Raw genomic sequence first — 18,607 nt, 5'->3', positions numbered from 1 at the left:
TTGCTGATTCTACTGACCTACAGGCCAGCCACACTTTGAGAAGTAAGGCACTTAAGTCATTTATTTATTTATTTACCATACGATTTATTTTTATTTTTTTTTAGTCCTACATGAGAGCAGAATGTATTTTGACATATAATACATACATGGAATGTACATACATCAGTCATAATGTCTATTCTATTCTGCTGCCCTTCCTATCCACCCTATTCCTCCCCTCCCCTCCCATCACTTCTCTCTATCCAATCTAATGTGACACACTTTTTTTTTCTTTTTCTCATCACAACATCATATATATATTCTATATAACAATGAGGTTCTCCTTCCATCTTCCGTGCAACACCCCTTCTCCCTCTTTTTCCCTCCCACCTCTCTTCCCTATTTAGTGGTAGTCTTCTTCTCATGCTCTTCCTCCCTATCCCATTTTGAGTAACCACCTTATATCAGAGAAGACATTCGGCATTTGTTTTTTAGGGATTGGCATAATCCCACTTAGCATATTCTGCTCTAATGCCATCCATTTCCCTGCAAATGCCATGATCTTGTTATTTTTTAGTGCTGAGTAATATTCCATTGTATATAGATGCCACATTTTTTAATCCATTCATCTATTGAAGGGCATCTGGGTTGGTTCCACATTCTAGCTATTGTGAATTGTGCTGCTATAAACATTGATGTGGCAGTGTCCTTGTAGTATGCTCTTTTTAGGTCTTTTGGGTATAGTCCGAGAAGGGGAATAGCTGGGTCAAATGGTGGTTCCATTCCCAGCTTCCCAAGGAATCTCCATACTGCTTTCCAAATTGGCTGCACCAATTTGCAGTCCCACCAGCAATGTATGAGTGTACCTTTTTCCCCTGCATCATCACCAGCACTTATTGTTGTTTGACTTCATAATGGCTGCCATTCTTATTGGAGTGAGATGGTATCATAGTTTTAGTTTGCATTTCTATGATTGCTAGAGATGGTGAGCATTTTTTCATGTATTTGTTGATTGATTGTATATCCTGAGAAGTTTCTGTTCAAGTCCTTGGCCCATTTGTTGATTGGGTTATTTGCTTTTTTGTTGTTTAACTTTTTGAGTTCTTTGTATACTCTAGAGATTAGAGCTCTATCTGATGTTTGAGGGGTAAAAATTTGTTCCCAGGATGTAGGCTCCCTATTCACCTCACATAAGAGCTGAGCAAAGGACTACATCCAGGAGTTAAAATTCCAGGGAGTACTATACTTTAGGTTTCAGCTATTTGTACAGTATTAAGGAAGTATGAGGTTTGTGGGTGTGTGGATAGATAGAAACACAGTAGTATTCCAGCTCCTTGAGCCAGCTATTCCTTTCAAACTTTTCCTTTCTGTCTTTGGTTATCCCAGCCACTCAGGAGGCTGAGGCAAGAAGAATCAGTTTCAGGCCAGCCTAGGCAATCTAGCAAAACCCTGTCTCATAATAACAGATAAAAAAGCTAGGGATGAGGCTCAGTGGAAAAGCCCTTTTGCATGAGACCCTGTGTTCAATCCCAGTATCCCATACAAAGTTTTATACATATTTAAATACATATATGCATATATATATAAAATTTTAATCTAGAAAAAGTTTTTCAAAAGCCATTTACTAAATTAAGCCCCTCAAGCTCTCCAACAATTTTCATCCATAGACAAAAAGCACCAAAAGGTTTTTAAAAAGTTTTAATAACTCTTTTAAATATGCAAAAGCAAATAATTTGACCTTTAATATCAACCTAATAAAGCAAGTAGAGTGGAAATTATGGATCCTATGTAATGTTTCAGAATGCTACCAATGCTTACACTCAGAATCAACTCCAAGATTAGGGCATTTGCTTTTTCCCTGAATTTTGACAGGATTTCTTTGCTCATCTATAAATAATGAATGACTCAGGAAAATGGAACACAGTTACTCTAGTGTAAATTCTTAACTCCATTCTAGAAGTGCTGTGTTATTTATGCACTAACTAGACCACGTCAGAAGACATAAAGTACCTAACTCCTATAATACATAAAACTTTAAAAGAAATTTTCAGGATGAAAGCTTTAGAAGGAATGGACAACAGCTTCTACCGTGAGCTGATCTGAGCAGAACAGTTGACAGCTAGCATCTGTATCCACACTGACTTGGGGATCACAATAGCTCTTGGGTCCCTAGAGTAGGACTAAATTCAGAACCAAGAGTCTAGTGTCTCCAAAAAATCTGAGTGTTTCCCTTTCTCCAATGCATAGTTGCCCTGGTAAATAACCACACTTAAAAAGATTAGCAAGCTTAAAGTCACATATATGAAGATTGGTGTTTCTGGAAAAAAGTTATAAGAGTTCCAAAATACATAATACACTATAAAAGCTAAATATAATCTAAAACTACAGTTTATGTCCACAATGGAAAAAATATCTTCTGAAATTCCTAGCTCTTCATATGACTCTATGACTTCCATCTCTATTTCCAGAGGAATAGAGAATTGTTTAGAATGCAAACATTTACCCATTCTTTCAGTGTTAATTATTTGTTTAGTACTTGCTGCTACGTTGGTAAATTTATTATGAGGGAGGCTCAGTTCATCTTTCCACCTGCCTATGATCTGTGGAGACAGTCTGTGCATTGAGAGACTAGGTTGTGAATTCCTGACCAGCCTTTAATAGTTCTGTGACCTCAGGCAACTTACTGAAGTTGGATTCTCCAGGATCCTGTCCTACCTGCCTCACCAAGAGATTGTAATGAATTTATCAAGTAGAATAGTTAAATACATGGTAAACTATAAAGCCTTATATTCCTGTCACTGTCATACCTATAAGTATAATGTATTTGCTTTAGTAAAAATCTCTGATGGAAATCATGGGAATGGCAATTCTTTTATTTTATGTGATTTTCTAAAATGACAGAAAACAAGATTGCAGGCTAAATATTGTGCAATATTTTAGAATATAAGCCTGTTTGCAGTTATTTAGTTTCAAATGTTAATGTGAAGTTATATATGTTTATTGGCAAATAGTATAAATGTAATCAGAAAACGTGCCTACTTGAATATAAATGTACCACACAGAGTGTAAAATAATTTAGTATTATCTTAATCTTCTTAAATGTACTGTCATCTCTTGTCCAAGACAAGTCTAAATTCTAGTAGACTTCCATTCCGAAATGACATGTAAAGGGCTTGGAAGTTGTCTTTCCTAACCTCATAACAAAAAATAAATGGAAAAAACCCTCAGAATTGACAACTCTTCTCAGATCTACCAGAGAACTGAGGTCACGGAGTTAACCACCACCCCAAAAGCTGGATAGACCAATACAATCTTAAACCAACTACTGGCTAGAGCCAGTATCAAACACTTAAAGGCTCATTGACTAACTATAGGAGATTGTGGAGAGAAGGGAAAGGGAGAAAACATCAGGGGTTCCCACACTGGTCTGAGTTTTACCCACAGGTTCTTATGATGAAGGACAGAGAAAAATCCCCTTATTCTTCCCCAGGGCAGATGAAAAGTAGCCATTTTGAAATATGTCCAGAGAGTTCTGTTCTCCTTAACCAAGTCCTGCCCCCAAGGAGAACTTTTAACAGAACTTAACTAACTTGGGTTTTACCAAAATATAACCATTGCAGGAAAAGGAGAGTATCTAACACCAGCCCTCTCTATCCTTCACGCCTCATCTTAGAGTTGGAAAAAATGCTGAGAAGCACTTACGAAGGTCACATCTCAGGCAATAGGCTCATTAAAAGACTGAACACGGGTCAAAGAAGTACAGAATGCTTCCCCTTCCCTCACTTTACTTCCATATCAATAGTACCCTCATATAATACAGCTGACAGAACCACAAGGGTCAGACCCTATTTAGATCTTCCAGGAAATCCAAAAACAATAGGGGAGACCAAAACAAGGACACTAGGGAAAATTGCAAACTCTGACCTCAACCCAGTAAACACAGCCTACCTCCTAGCCAAATAAACTAAAACCTCACACTAAAAAGGCCTATTTAGCCCAATTCCTTTTGCTGATACTTTGTGTCTGTCCTTCAACAAAACATTATAAGGCATCCTAAGAGGCCAAAAACAGATTGAAAAAAGGCCAAGTATCAGAACCAGACTCAGAGAAGGTAGAGATATTGAAATTTTTTAACTATGATTAATATATTAAGGGATCTAATAGGAAAAGTAGACCACATGGAAGAAGAGAGGTGTCATGTAAACAGAAATTTTTAAAAGAAAGTTAAAAAGAAATATTAAAAATAAAATCATAAATGAAGAATGCCTTTCTTTAGTGGGCTCATCAGTAGACTGGACACAGCTGAGTTAAGAATTAGTAATTCTGAAGATATGTCAATAGAAACTTTCCAACGGAAAAAGAAAAAAGACCAGATTGGAAAAGAAAGGAACAGAATATTTAAGTAATGAGTACATTTCAAAGCACATGTGTGTAATGGGAATAGTAAATGGAGATGAGAAAGAAACAATAAATATTTGGAGTAATAATGGCTGAAGTTTCCAAAATTATTGACAGCAAAACACAAGCCCAGGAAGCTCAGAGAATACTAAGCAGAATAAATACCAAAAAATCTATATCTACACATAATACACTCTTAACTTCAGAAAACAAAGAGAAAACCTTGAAAGAATCCAAAGAACAACAAAACACCTATTTATAGAGGAACAAGGATAATGATTACTTTATACTTCTCTTTGGAATTATTCCATCATGAAGTGAATGGAGTGAAGTAAGTATAAAAAAAAAATCTCCAACCTAGAATTACATAGCCTGCAAAATTTTCCTTCAAACATGAAGTAGAAGTAAGAATTTCTCAAACCAAAATTGAGGCAATTAATTGCCAGTAGACCTGCTTTGCAAGAAATGTTAAAGGAGGTTCTGCAGATAGAAGGAAAACAATACAGAAACTTGGAAAGGAAGTGCTCAAGAAGGAACACATGAAGGTCAAATAATAACCCAAACTGGAACAATTCCTGGCATGTGTCCTACCACAGCAGTTTAGAATTGCTGCTTTAGGCTCTAGTTTCTATCATTGTAGCTCTTTGCTAGTGTCACTAGCCAAAAACAGCACAAAAGAAACAAAAATACTGTGACAATGAGACACTACTGTATAATTTGATTTTCACTAATGATCTGCTCAAGGTGGAAATAGAGGTAAATATTTCTTCCATCTACACCAGGGCTCTATGCTTTTGGAAAATGGTTGCTGAAATATTCATTGAAAGAAATCATTTTTTTACTTTTATTGCAATGGGATCATTTGGTCACTTGGGTCTTCTTTCAATAGAAAAGTGACCATCCTTGAGAAGTTCTGCTTAATTATGTGCTAGGTCATTATCTTTGCTATTAATACTGGAAAATAGTTTTTTTAAATATATTTTTAATTGTCAATGGACCTTTAATTTATTTATTTATATGTGGTGCTGAGAATCCAACCCAGTGCCTCACACATGCTAGGCAAGCACTCCACCACTGAGCTCAGTTTGATAGTTTTCTAAAGCAGAGATAAACAAACTATAGCCCATTACCTGTTTTTGTAAATAAAGATTTATTGGAACAAAGCCATACATATCCATTTATATATTGTTTATGAATAGCATACATTTTTTGTATTATATCATTTATGTTAGGGTTTTTTGCTACAATGACAAAGGTAGGTCATTGCCACAGAGATCATTTGGCCAGCAAATCCTAAATATTTACTCTCTGAACCTTTACAGGAAAGAACTTGTCCATCTTGTTCTAAAGGAGGAATGGAACACTAAGTTATGGACATTGGCATTCTTGCACTACTCTGAGCACTGTGCAAACTACATGTGGTGAAGTTGTTGTTGTTGTTGTTGTTGTTGTTATATTATTATTATTTTAGTACTAGGGATTGAACCCCTGGGCACTCAACCGCTGGGCCACATCCCTAGCCCTTTTTTGTATTTTATTTAGATATAGGGTCTCACTGAATTGTCTAAAGTCTCGCTAAGTTGCTAAGGCTGGCTTTGAACTCAACATCCTCCTTCCTCAAGCCACTGGGATCACAGGTGTGTGCCACTGCGCTCTGCTAGGTGAAGTCATTTTTAATACCATCCTCAACAACTATTTGAGGATAATAAGATGTTCCCCTCTTTTGTATAGTTGAACAGATGATTGGTGCGCAATCCATAATACTTGAATCTTCTCTCAGTAGAAAAGTAACCAACCTCTAGAAGTTCTGCTTCTATGGAGTTTGTGGTCTTGGTAGAGACGATTTATTTTCTCCCATCTGCCCAAGAACTGCATAGAACTTATGTAAGGTAATAGAGTATACCTCTTGCACTACATCAGAGGGATTGTATGTAGCTTCTTTGTTCAATGCAAAGATTTATCATACACCTATAGTATGTCAGGCACAGTAACTGAAGGCCACAGATGCGAAATGAATAACAGCCACCAGCACTTAAGGTCTTCGCAGCCTTAGGGGAATTAACTGCTGCTTACCTTAAAGAGAAACTTATCTCCTCATCACAGCAATGGAGTTGGACTACATCTTGGACCCTAATCAGGTATCTGTTTATTTCAAATAGAGTCTATAAAGTCAAAAAATTAGAAGCATGTATAAACATTTTAAAACAAATACCATCACTGCAGAACCATTTTATATCCCAGAACATGCAAGTGTTGACTAGAACTTGGTTCAGTTTTGAAAAAGTGAATATTTTCATTGTTTATAAAACAGGCTTTCTTTAGAAAGACCACAATTGACAATAAAAACTTATTTGGGAATGTTGTCAAAGTTTTCAAACTACCAAAATTGGGCTGGGATTGTGGCTCAGCGGTAGAGCGCTCGCCTAGCATAGGCGGGACCTGGGTTTGATCCTCAGCACCACATAAAAATAAAGGCATTGTGTTGTGTCCATCTACACCTAAAAAAAAAGTACCAAAATTATTTTTTGTAAACAATTTTATAGTATCAAAAACAAAGTGAAGGAGGGAGATTAAAAGGAAATTAGTAAGAAAAAGAAGCATGGGGCTAGGGTTGTGACTCAGTGGTAGATCACTTGCCTCACATGCTTGAGGACTGGGTTCGATCCTCACCACCACATACAAATAAATAAAATAAAGATATTGTGTCCGTCTTTAAAATATCTTTAAAAAAAAAGAAAAGAAAAGGAGGCAAATGAAATGCTACAAATTAAGATGTCAAGCCTTTGTATTGATCTCTTGATCATGAGAATAATATCTTGGTATGTACAGTGAGTCAGAGATGAAGTTCTAGAGACTCTCAGACTTGCAAAAATTTGGGCATTTGCTGTTCAACCAACTCTTTTCTTTCCATGCAGATTGAAATAATGACAAAAACTCCATCTAGCTCCCCCAGTTTGACCAAATAAAAATCATATCTCCAATCTACTGATACTTCAACATAATTCACATAGGGAGCTCCTACTGAATGCCAGACACCGGAAGACAAGTGAGTCAGTTCACACATGGTGGCTCTCCCAGCTATGTAAATAGAGGGTCTCGGTAACATATGTCAGGGATGGTCCAGGGCTGTGAAAGAAGGAAACAGCTCACAGCTGGAAATGTTAGGGAAACTGCATGGAGAAGAGAATGATTGATCTGGTTTTTAAAGGATGAATAGCATTTATCCAGTAGACTAGGAAAGGAAGGCAATTTCAAAGAAGAATTTGTACAAAGAACAAATGCAAGACAAATGAAGAAAGGCTACACTACCAGAGAATGGCAAGTACATTTGTGGTGTGATCCTTAGTAGGTAAGAGAAGGTAGGAGGACAAGTTGATAGTCAAGAGGTAACAGCTAACCACAAATAAGGACCCAAGACTGCAGAAAAGTGGTGGGATAGGGCCAAGGTCACGTGTGCCTCTTCTCATGGAGCATGGCTACAGATAAGGAAGATGTGAAATGTGAGAGGTTGCAGTGAGCCCCAGCAGCAGCAGCAGACGTTCCATACATTAGCTGCAGTGGGATCTTTATGTCTTCTGCCAAAGATGAGATTATACTCACGAGCAAAGAATACAGAAAGTACATCAGAATACTTACAGGGCACCCCCAGATGATTCTCTGTATGTCTGACAGCTGCTCCTTCATTCTGATGTTTTCTTTCATCTAGAAAACAGACTGATTTTAGACCAACTAAAATTGTGACATTTTTAATCCTAAAAGAAAAGGATTAAAATATTTTTGTGGCACTTGGTGCATGGTTTGATACTTTACTACAATAAAAACTTAAATTTTCTGTACCTGCTGTTTTAAAACAGTGTTTTATTTTTTAAAACAAATTTTAATATGTAGTTGGATACAATACCTTTATTTTATTTATTTGTTTTTATGTGGTGCTGAGGATCAAACCCAGGGCCTCACATGCTAGGTGAGTGCTCTATCACTGAACCACAACCCCAGCCCCATAAAACAGTGTTTTAAAAGGCAAGTAACATTACTATTTATGAAAGCATCTTCAGGGCTTTGATATGGTAACAGGAGTAACAGGTTATATTCAGCCCAGATTCCTATGTAGTAGGCACCATCGATGATAATGTCTACAACATGAGAGTACTGTACTCCAAGATGCCAATGTCTTTCAGATTGATTTCTGTACTTACTGAAGCAGGAAAACTAATTAATACCTTAAAAAGTAATTTCAGAATCAAAGGATTATACACATCATTCTTTCTTTTTGTTATCAAGAAAATAAAATTTTCAAACTTTCATTTTAGTAAAGGTTTTATTGTCATTGTACAGCTCTCTGAAAACATTCTATTCTATGTTGCTTGGGTTAGGATTGATCTCCTTAGTGTTCAAAACCATTGAATACAACTATCTATTTAATATTTAAAAGAACCAAAGACTACAAGAACACCACAGAAGAGAAGATATCTCAGGATCTTTGAGAGTGCCACAAAAGCATTGTGACATTTGTGAAAGACAGATGCTTATCAGCAACGAACCTGATCTATATAACCTTTGTATTTTTTGATTTGGCCAATTGCAGTGGTCAGGTCCCCACGGTCAACGTGTTCCGCAGCAGTATGAAGCCTCAGAGCATAGAGAAGATTCACATATTCGTCAAATCTCCGAGATGGGAACAAAAGCAGCTCCGGCAGGCTGTATGAGGCACAGAGAAGGGAGCCTGGTCTCTGCTTGAAAATTGAGGAGTACCCTCTCCTTGGGACCCAACTGTGCTCTCCCTTGGAACTCACCTCAGCATTTTAGTAACAGTGGTCTTATCATGCCTCTTCAGGAAAGCTCGGAATGCTGGTGTCATTTCTCTGCACTAGAAGGGAACAACTGTCAAAACCTTGCTGTATGAGACAGCTGCAAAGCCTTCTGTTCCACCTGGTGAGTGACGACCTATGGAACACTCCAAGCAGGACAACATCTCCATCTATTCCAAGTACTAAAGGCACCCCCAGTGTCTCCTAATATATTAAGCAGAGTGTCTTAATTATATCATAGACCTAGCCCTAGCCATTGAACTTAATAAGACAAATAATAATAGACTTTTCAATGGGCCTGGATTAGAACTAGAATAAATCGACATTGTCAAGTTAACTTCTTTCACCTTTAGCTTTCTCATCTGTAAAATGGATCTCACACCTAATTTAGGATGAGGGGGATAATTCTGTCAATAAAGTACCTGTCATGCAGTAGAGGTTATTTCATTGTAGTAAGAACTTGACTAGTAATAATAGTCACTTTTAATACTGCTATTAATCATGTTTTCATAATATTATAAAAGCATTCTACTATATTTAATATCTGTTTTTAGATGTATTAATTCATTTCCTTTATTGCAACCATGAACTTACCTCCTTCCACTTAGTAGGTACATGTCTAAATGATATCAGCAGTGCTAATTTCTAAAAATTCTGATTTCGGTAATTATAGCTAACAATTATTGAATATATACATATACACTATGCTAGTGGAGCAGGTCTCATTGTTAAACATAACTATAAAAATTTTGGCACCAGTTTGTTTCTGGTAACATGTGTCTCTGCTCCAATTCTTGTCCTCAAGATCAGATCTATGAAATTGCCATATTCAAGTGCACTTTTGTCCAAAGAGCTGAACTCATCCGAGCCATATGGGATTGGGCTGGAGAATAGAATCAAAGCTCACAGTCTTTCTTCTACCTAATTGTTGAACATTCTCCTGTAACTGAGCCACAGGGAAGCCGGGTAAGATGTAATGGGCAGTGTATATGAGGATTAGTCCAGTTCAACCTAGATAATGCTGTGTGTAAAGCAATGTCCTAGCTCTTTGTCAGGGTCCCTGTCCTCAGAGAGCTCACAGGACAGGAGAGAAGACCTAGGAGAGAAAGGCAGAGAAGCAGCCCTTCCTGTTAACTCTGGTCCTAATCAAAGGATGGATGACGAGTCAACCATTTACCTTCTCGATGGTTTTCAGAACAACAGGGTAATTATTGAAGAAATTGGTGTATGTGTTCAACTGGCCTCCAAACTTTATGAATATTTCCCCCACACAGTGGGCTGAGCTCCATTCCTGTAGTCTGTCTCTTAGGTTATCTAGAAATTGCCTGCAATATGGGGAAAATATAATTGTGAATATAAGCCCATGATAGCTTGCAGACTTAATTGTTGCTAGTGTAGACTTTTGCGGCCTAGTCTTTTATGACGGTACTTGATTTTGATCAAGAACTTTTTTCTTAACATAGAGCAATAGAGATTTGATGGACCAGAAGTAGGGGTAAGGGTGTAAGGAAGTAGGCACGCTGTGGAAGTTCCCTCTCTTTGTCCTAATTCCTGGAGTCAGAACCCAGGCTAGCTTCAATACAGCTGCCCCTGAATGTCCCACCTTCAGGGAACAACAACAGCTTAGACAGCTCCAACTCTAAGCACCATATGTCCCTGGGCCTCTAAGATAGTCTCTCCCAGCTGTCCCAGATCTTGAAAACTGGCAGAGGCCTACCAACCTCTTCATTTCATGGCAGCAGGGGCCTATAGAGGGTGGACAACTGGTCCCAAGTTACCTAAAGAGTCACTGTCAGAGCAGCATATGCTCAATTTTCTTACTTTACAACAGGTAGAGTGACTGTTCTCTCTCAGGTTATATACATGAAGCACATTTATTAAACTGATCTGTGTTGGGATTTCTGGGTAAAGTTCCCTATTACGTTGAGCCTGTTAAGTTCTTCTGCTCCTCTCTCCCTGATCAATTAAGATTTGCTGATTAAGAATGACTCCACCCAGCTCTCTTTCTGGTTGTCTTTTGTGCAAATATTCTCCTGATACAGAAAGCCCCAGCACTGGACTCTATCTTTGCACCTAGCCTGGACCTGGGGAGGAATGATCACTTCCAGTTGCAGCCCAGAGAGTGACGGGCTGAGGAGCCCTCCCCTCTGCAAGATGATCATTGTACCCAGGAGGAGCAGAGAAAGAGGTTCTGTACAGCTCTTGAGACAAAATGTGATTTACCTGTTGAGACTTAAAATCTGCAGAATATCAGAGAAAATTATCTGTATGTTTGCAGCACTCAGAATCGCTCTGTTTGATGCCAGTGCTGCTCTCAGTGGTCTCACATAAACATCCCGCACAATTTCCAGCATCTGCACATACTTTCTCTCACTCTGTAAGAGTTCCCTGGCAGCACTAGTTCGCTTATCTGCTGAGTTTCTCTGCAGCTTTCTCTCCTGCAGAAAGGCATTAAAAACTCATAGGAAAAGCATCATAACTCCAGCCCTCAAGAAGCCCTAGGAAGAGGCCAACACTAAGAACAATGAACATCCTAATTGTTTCTGTGGAGTGGTTTAAGATTGAGAGACTACACTGCTTAATGAACTAAGGAAAGTCTACAAGGAACCACGGGGTTTGTCGAAGTCCAATTTGACAGACAAATCTTCTCAGTCGCACCTAGAGGCTGAAGCTGCAGCAGATGGGAGGTGTCTCCTAAAAAAGGGAAACTGCTCTTCTCCAGAGGGAGTACTGTTCTCACAGGGCAAGAGCACTTCCTCAGCTGGCAGATGCCACTGGGCTTCACCACATCCCACTACTAAAGCAGTGTAGGTTTCCCTATTCTTTCAGCTTCCACTTTCCATTGCTTTATTAAGCATACAGTAATTAGGGTATATACACAAGCTTCCTCCTCCTCCTCCTTCCCCCTCCCCTCCTCTTCCTTCTCCTCTTTTTTAATTTGAAACTTTTTATTTGTTTTAATTAATTATACATGACAGTAGAATGCCTTTATGCACTTTGATATACATAGATGGGATATAATTTCTCTCCTCTTTTTTACTAAATAGGCAAAGGTATGTTTTGATTGACATCAAGTAGAGATGGAATGGGAGAAAAGCCCTTCTCCATGAGTAGCATATTCCTTCAGCTCTCACCTTTATATTACAGTAAATTATTTTGTTCTTACTGTTTTAACAAAACAACAGCAACAACAACAAATCCTTGTATACCTTGTTCTAGTGGAGAATTCTAATGTTTTTTCATTTATTGTTGTAAAACCAAGAACAATTTTGTAACTTTTTTTCCTACATAACTCTTACATGTAGGATAATCTGTCTTTCAGTAGGTATAGATTACTCATAAAAATGAATACTAAATAGCTCATTGATTATGGTTTAAACAAACTTCTTGTTTAAAATGGAAAACAAAATATGACAATATGAAGTATAAGGCTATGTGGTCTTCACTAAGATGAGCCAACCATAATTTTAAGAATTAAGACCGAAATTTATAAAGTAATTTTTTTTTAAAAAAAATGAGAAAATGCATTCTCTTTGAAATACTATAAAAACACTGCTCTGCTGGGCATGCATGGTAGTGCACTCAGGTAATCCCAGTGGCTCCAGAGGTTGAGGTAGGAGAATTACAAGTTTGAGACCAGCCTCAGCAACTTAGCAAGGTTGTAAGCAACTTAGTGAAACTCTGTCTCAAAGTTTAAAAAAAAAAATTTTTTTTTAAGTCGGGATACAACCACAAGAATAGGATCCTAATTAGAATAAGTTATGTTCATGTATGTATAATATGCCAAAATACATTCTACTGTCATGTATATCTAAAAAGAACAAATTTAAAAAATAAAAAAGACTAGGGATGTGTCTCAATGGATAACCACCCCTGGGTCCAATTCCCCATACCAAAAAACCAAAAATCAAACAAACAAAAAACACTACTCTTGGTTACTTAAGTTTTATGTTTCAAACACATGGTCTGTGTGTAACGTCTATTTAGACATATCTAATAAATTAAAAAATACATCTGCATCTCAATCAGCAGTTGGTTTGCAACCTATGTTATATTTTTACGTATATTTACATATGTATATTATTTTAAACATTGGCGTTATTAAACGTTTACAATCATTGTGGCTTAAAGTGTCAACTGCCAAAGCTGTTGTTTCAAAGCTGTTGTCAGATGTTCTTTCCACAAGTCTTCTTTTGTTTTTTCCCAGTTTTTCTGACCTTAGGGAATTCATTTAACTTTTCTAACTCTAGTTCTTCATTTCTAAAAAATGTGGCTACTAACATCTACTCTACAGGCTTTTGAGAATGAAATATGATAACAAATGGGTACATGTGTTGAAGAATACAAAATGATATGTACATGCCACATATCCAGCAGGACAGGACCTCTAAGTTTATGCAACTTCTTTTATGTACTCTGCCTGTTTTACCCCAAAGGACAAAGCCCTAAACATTACATTGATTACAGTCAACATATGAAGTCAAACCACAAGTTGGTGGATCAGTTAGAAACTGTTTATTTCCATTTATCCATTTCTTTAAATGATATCTGTTATGGTTTGGATATGAGGTATCCCCAAAAAGTTTGTGTGTGAGACAAGGCAAGAATGTTCAGAGGTGGGACTGGGGATATAGCTCAGTTGGTAAAGTGCTTGCCTTGCATGCACAAGGTCCTGGGTTCAATCCCCGGCACCATACACACACACACACACACACACACAAAGTTCAGAGATAAATGATTGGATTATGAGAGTTCTGACCTAATCAGTAGATTGATTAACTGGTGGTAACTTTAAGCAGGTAGGGTGTGGCTGGAGGTCACTGGGAGTATGCCTTTGGAATTAGTATTTTGTCCCTGATGAGTAGAGTCTTATCTCTGCTTTTGGTTGCCATGTTCTTAGCTGCTTTCCTCTACCATTACCTTCTGCCATGATGTTCTGCCTCACCCGCCAACCAAGAGCTATAGAGTAGGCCAACTAGGGACCTGAACTTCTGAAACTGTGAATCAAAATGAAGTTTTCCTCCTCTAAGTTATTTTTGTCAGGTCTTTTGGTCATAGTGATGCAAAGCTGACCAAAACAACATCTAGTAATGGAAAATCATGGTGGCACATACAGATTGGTTTTCTTAAAGATGTTCTGCTTTCTCTTTTTGGCTCAACTTCTTTTCAGTGCAGAGCTTAATTCAGGGGAGGAAAAATTTACCAGCTGGATTCCCCTCAATTATACTTAGTGTTTTTTTTCTTTACTTTTTAAGGGAAATGTTCAAGGACAGCAAAGGACTAACCAGAATAAAGACTGAAGCTTCATTGTCAGGAGTAAAACAAATGGGAAATTCACATTATGTTATTACTGACTTACCAGCTTAAGCAGCACCTCAAAATCTAGATCACTTTTGTTGAGACTTGATTCTGTGTCCTGAGAGTTGTCTTCTATAATGTTTCTTTCCTGAAGATTAAATGGAACTTGATTATTTGGAGGTGAGCCTTGGGATCTCTGGAAAGGCAGTACTCTGCCCTAAGAGACATTGGGAAGCTATCTGCCCTAACCCGATTCCCTAATGAGAGCCTGACAAATATAATGCCTCTCTTAACTTAAAATTTGTGTTTGAAAAAACATATACTCTTTAGCTTCCTTTCAATGGCTTTCTACTTGGGAAACTAAAGTCATTGAACCTCATTCCCCCGGAAAGTAGTGGGGGTGTTTTGTCCTGAATTCAGGGGCTCCTTTCTGGCATAGAGTATTGCACATATCTTGGGCAACAGGCTTCTGCTTCAGTGCTGCTGTCACTTCACAGTAGGGGATAAGTAGGTTAGCTCACTTTTTTAAGATGCCAGAAAGAAAATAACACAACACTTTATAAAATTCACCTTTTTTTTCAACTAATTTTTTGCAAACGTGTCATAAACAATTTGCATCCCCTTTCCAGACTTGTCCGTTTCCACATTTAAATATGGCTTATTCTTTCTTCACTTTTCCTTGTCAATTGTTCTTCTTGTGACCTGCTTACAAATTAGCACATTAAATTTACCCTCCCCCACATGCCTGCAGCATCCCAGGGCTCACTCTAGCTAAGAAACCAGTGGACCTGTATTTAATTTGAGAAATAATCATGACAAATGGTTATTATTGTTGCCCTTCCTAATCAAAAATAAACGTACCAGGGCTGACCCCGCTAATGTCCAGGCAAGAAAAACATCAATTTGTTCCCAAGTTGCTTTTGTCTTAGGCAAAAGTGAATTTTTATTTCATAGCTACAGGGTTCCTTATGGCAGCCTGAATTCTTTGTGAGGGAACCCTGGTCCCTGGACTGCAGCCACCAGCTCTCTTCTTATTTTGCATGATATGCCACCTGAACCTGGCACTTGTCTACTCAGAGAGTCTTTCAGTCATTTCCTTTGTCCTCCCCATGTGTGGTGACCTGTGCCAGTCTGGTATGTATTTATGCTTTCACTGGGGGATTATGCCCCCACCACCACCCTGTGTGCACAGTGGGGCTTTGTTCCATTTCTGGCTCAGCAGCAGCTATTTTTCTTTAAATATAAATTGTTCTTTGAGGATAGGGAAATTATTTGGTGTAGTAATTTTGTTTAAACCTAAAATAACAACTTCTCTCATTTTATATTTTAAGTTATAATTATTAGGATTTTTAGAGTCTATTTTTAAAAATGAATATGCTACCCCTTATTTTGTTTTTTAGGGATGAATTCAGAGGCAGTAGCAGAGGCAACCAACTTTGCAAATATATAAGAAAGTCATTATTTTGTGTTGGTGGGCCTTTTCCGTGGCTCTCTCCAGGACCTATAGGACTACCATAAGAAATAAGCTCACAGGGCTGGGCCTCCATCATATGACAGTAATTTTCCTCTAGGATAGAGTGCAAGCAGGCAGTGTGTTTTCCAGTCTAGACTTGGCTAATGCTTTTCCAAGAAGACACTATGCTGCCTGCACCAGGGGCCAGAAATAGTTGTGGAAATGACAAGTAGAGCTCAGGAATAACTATGATTCTAGCTGCATGACCATCACCAAGGTTGCATCGTTCAGGGTAAACACCACAGGCCCACAAGGACCAGAAGTAACTGCTGATTGGACATCAAGATGATAGTGGATAGGTGGATGGATAGGTGGATATATAGATAGAGAGATGGATAGATAGATAATAGGTTGGTAACAGGATAGGTGAACTAGGAAGATGATAGGTAGATAGAGGGGGAAAAAGAAAGGAAGGAAAGAAAAGAAAGACATATGGAGTCCTGAATTTGACAGACAGCCCTGTTACACAGGACTTAGGGGAGGTTCTTGAGAACAATCATCTTAGAGAAGCTACTATTTCTACTCCTATGGCTGAAAGTTTGGGTGCTCTTTGGTAAAAACAGTCAGGTTTAAAAACACACCCCAAGATGTAAAGAAAGTCAGATTCTCTATTTTAACGTAAGTCAGCACTTATGTTTAAACTGGGTTTTTTTTTTTCCTCTAAAGAGTGCCCAAGTTTGTTTCATAAACCTGTGAACAACATATTAAATGTTAAATAATAAAAACAAAATGAGAATCTAACACATATTATTTCTAACTTGACATTAAAAAAGAAAAGCTATTAAAGAGATTCTGAGGTGTCAGGGTGATCCTTGTTGATGCAGTTTTATTACAGGCAGATGACAGAAGGAGAGTAACCTGATTTCCAGCAACAGGCAGCTCCAAGCCCACACTTCATGCATTATTTTATTAACATGACTAGATGTTTCAGTCAACAGTAGGTTGACAAGACTTGACTCCAGTGTGGATTTTATTTGGCAGAAGAAATTTAAGAAAGATCAAGGAGGAAAGCATCTTTGAAAGGAATTGTTCTGGTGACCATTGCTGTAGGTGTAGAGATTCCACAAGTAGTTCTCCCAGTAGTTAGGTCTTTAACATGTAAAAGTGACACTTCAGAGGAGGAAGCATGTACAGATTTGTCCTTACTGCTTTCTTCAAGTTTGCCTGCTTCATAGGCAGGTATTATTGGGTTGGTAGCGGGTAAAAGAAACTCCAATAAAGTTTCCAGGGAGTCAGGATCACCCAAGTCTCATAAGGACTTTGAGAGAATTTGAAACCTGTGTGATACAGTCACATGTGGGTCATGTGAATGAAGGCAAAATGAGTAGGATTATTTTTAAATGGCTTTCCCAGGCGGAAAGATAGATACAGACTAAACACACACCCAAATCTCAGAGAGGTGGCTGCCCTGACAAGGCAAAAGCAGCAGCCTCTGAGAAGTGGAAAAGGGGGTGTGCATGAACAGCCAGCCCTGGTATGTCCCCCAGCCTGCACATTCTGTTAACCACCACCACTTACCATCTGCTGTGCTGCTGTCAGCCACTCACAGAGACTGTGTCTCATTGAGCTCTCTATTCCCAGAATCTAGCATGGCACCTAGCAAATGGTTAGCTCCTGTAATTATTAGGAAACTGAACTGAAAAGAAGGGAGTTGTTCTCTGCCTAAGAAGTGGTCTAGGAGTGTTTCCTGAAAAAAACATACTTAGCCTGGGCAGTGGGCCAGCAGAGGTCCAACCTAAAAAGAGTTTAGAGATCCTGCAATATGTTTGTTTATGACTCCTCTCAGGGAGATGATTGGGTTTGGGAAGAATAAGGAATTTGGCGGGGAACAGAGGTGACTCAATCTCAGTTGGGTGGGTTTTAATAATTGAGATCTTTTGTTTTGCTAAGTCAGTCCAGGGCACCTTAGCAAGAGGGGATACTTCCCTGAAATCCTCCATGTCTGCTGGCACTAAGCTATCCTTGAACAAAGCACTGACAAATACTTTCAGAATATTGGGTTAATAAAGCAACAGATGATTCACCTACTAAGAAAACCCTCACAGCTATTCCTACTAACAGTCTAAATGGCAAGTTGTGTTGTGGGACTTAGGCCTTCAGATACCAAAGATGGGTGACTTTTCTTTGAACATAAAAATGGTTCTAATACCTTTTCCCCTATCTAGAAATCAGCTCTGTGAATGACAATGTGATTCTCAGTGTTTCCTGAATCCTGATTATTTCATGTAACAAAGAATGTGTGGATTTTGAGCTCAGTACTGCCAAAAGTATTTTTTTTTCCTGAAGAGCTAGCTTTAAACCTAAATTTTTTTCTTTTATAAATATGAATCTCAACCTAAGAAAAAAATTCTCTGGCTCCCCCCCCCCCAAAAAAAACCAAAAGTTTAAATGAAAAAAAAAAATTCAAGTTATCTTAGGACCCAACAACAGAATAAGCAACAAGATAAAATGCAAATTTCCAATTTTTTTTATTGTACTTTTCTCCCACAACCAAGTATTGTTACTCAAGCAGTTGAAATGGCTTAAATGCTACTCATGCTAGGGAACAACAAAATGCCTTTTTTAAAAACAGTCCATCAAAATCATAGAATTTGCAGGGAAATGGACGACA

General features: G+C 38.2%; 1 protein-coding gene across 5 annotated transcripts in view; it reads right to left on the bottom strand.

The window, feature by feature from the left end:
- Positions 1-18,607, bottom strand: part of Ect2l (epithelial cell transforming 2 like) — a 94,231-nt gene that overhangs the window by 6,127 nt on the left and 69,497 nt on the right. For 4 of the 5 annotated variants that reach the window (XM_048798948.1, XM_048798940.1, XM_048798960.1 and 1 more), the window contains 7 exons: positions 14,545-14,631; positions 11,409-11,623; positions 10,363-10,510; positions 9,171-9,244; positions 8,919-9,075; positions 8,014-8,079; positions 6,451-6,539 (listed from right to left, as the gene is read on the bottom strand). In XM_048798948.1, coding sequence (XP_048654905.1) covers positions 6,451-6,539; positions 8,014-8,079; positions 8,919-9,075; positions 9,171-9,244; positions 10,363-10,510; positions 11,409-11,623; positions 14,545-14,631 — 836 coding nt within the window. The remainder of the gene's footprint in view (positions 1-6,450; positions 6,540-8,013; positions 8,080-8,918; positions 9,076-9,170; positions 9,245-10,362; positions 10,511-11,408; positions 11,624-14,544; positions 14,632-18,607) is intronic. The other variant, XM_048798962.1, reaches the window with a different exon arrangement.

This window comes from Marmota marmota, unplaced genomic scaffold (assembly GCF_001458135.2).
Source record: "Marmota marmota marmota unplaced genomic scaffold, marMar, whole genome shotgun sequence".
In the NCBI taxonomy this organism is placed as follows: domain Eukaryota; kingdom Metazoa; phylum Chordata; class Mammalia; order Rodentia; family Sciuridae; genus Marmota; species Marmota marmota.
This window is presented reverse-complemented; position numbering and strand designations above follow the sequence as displayed.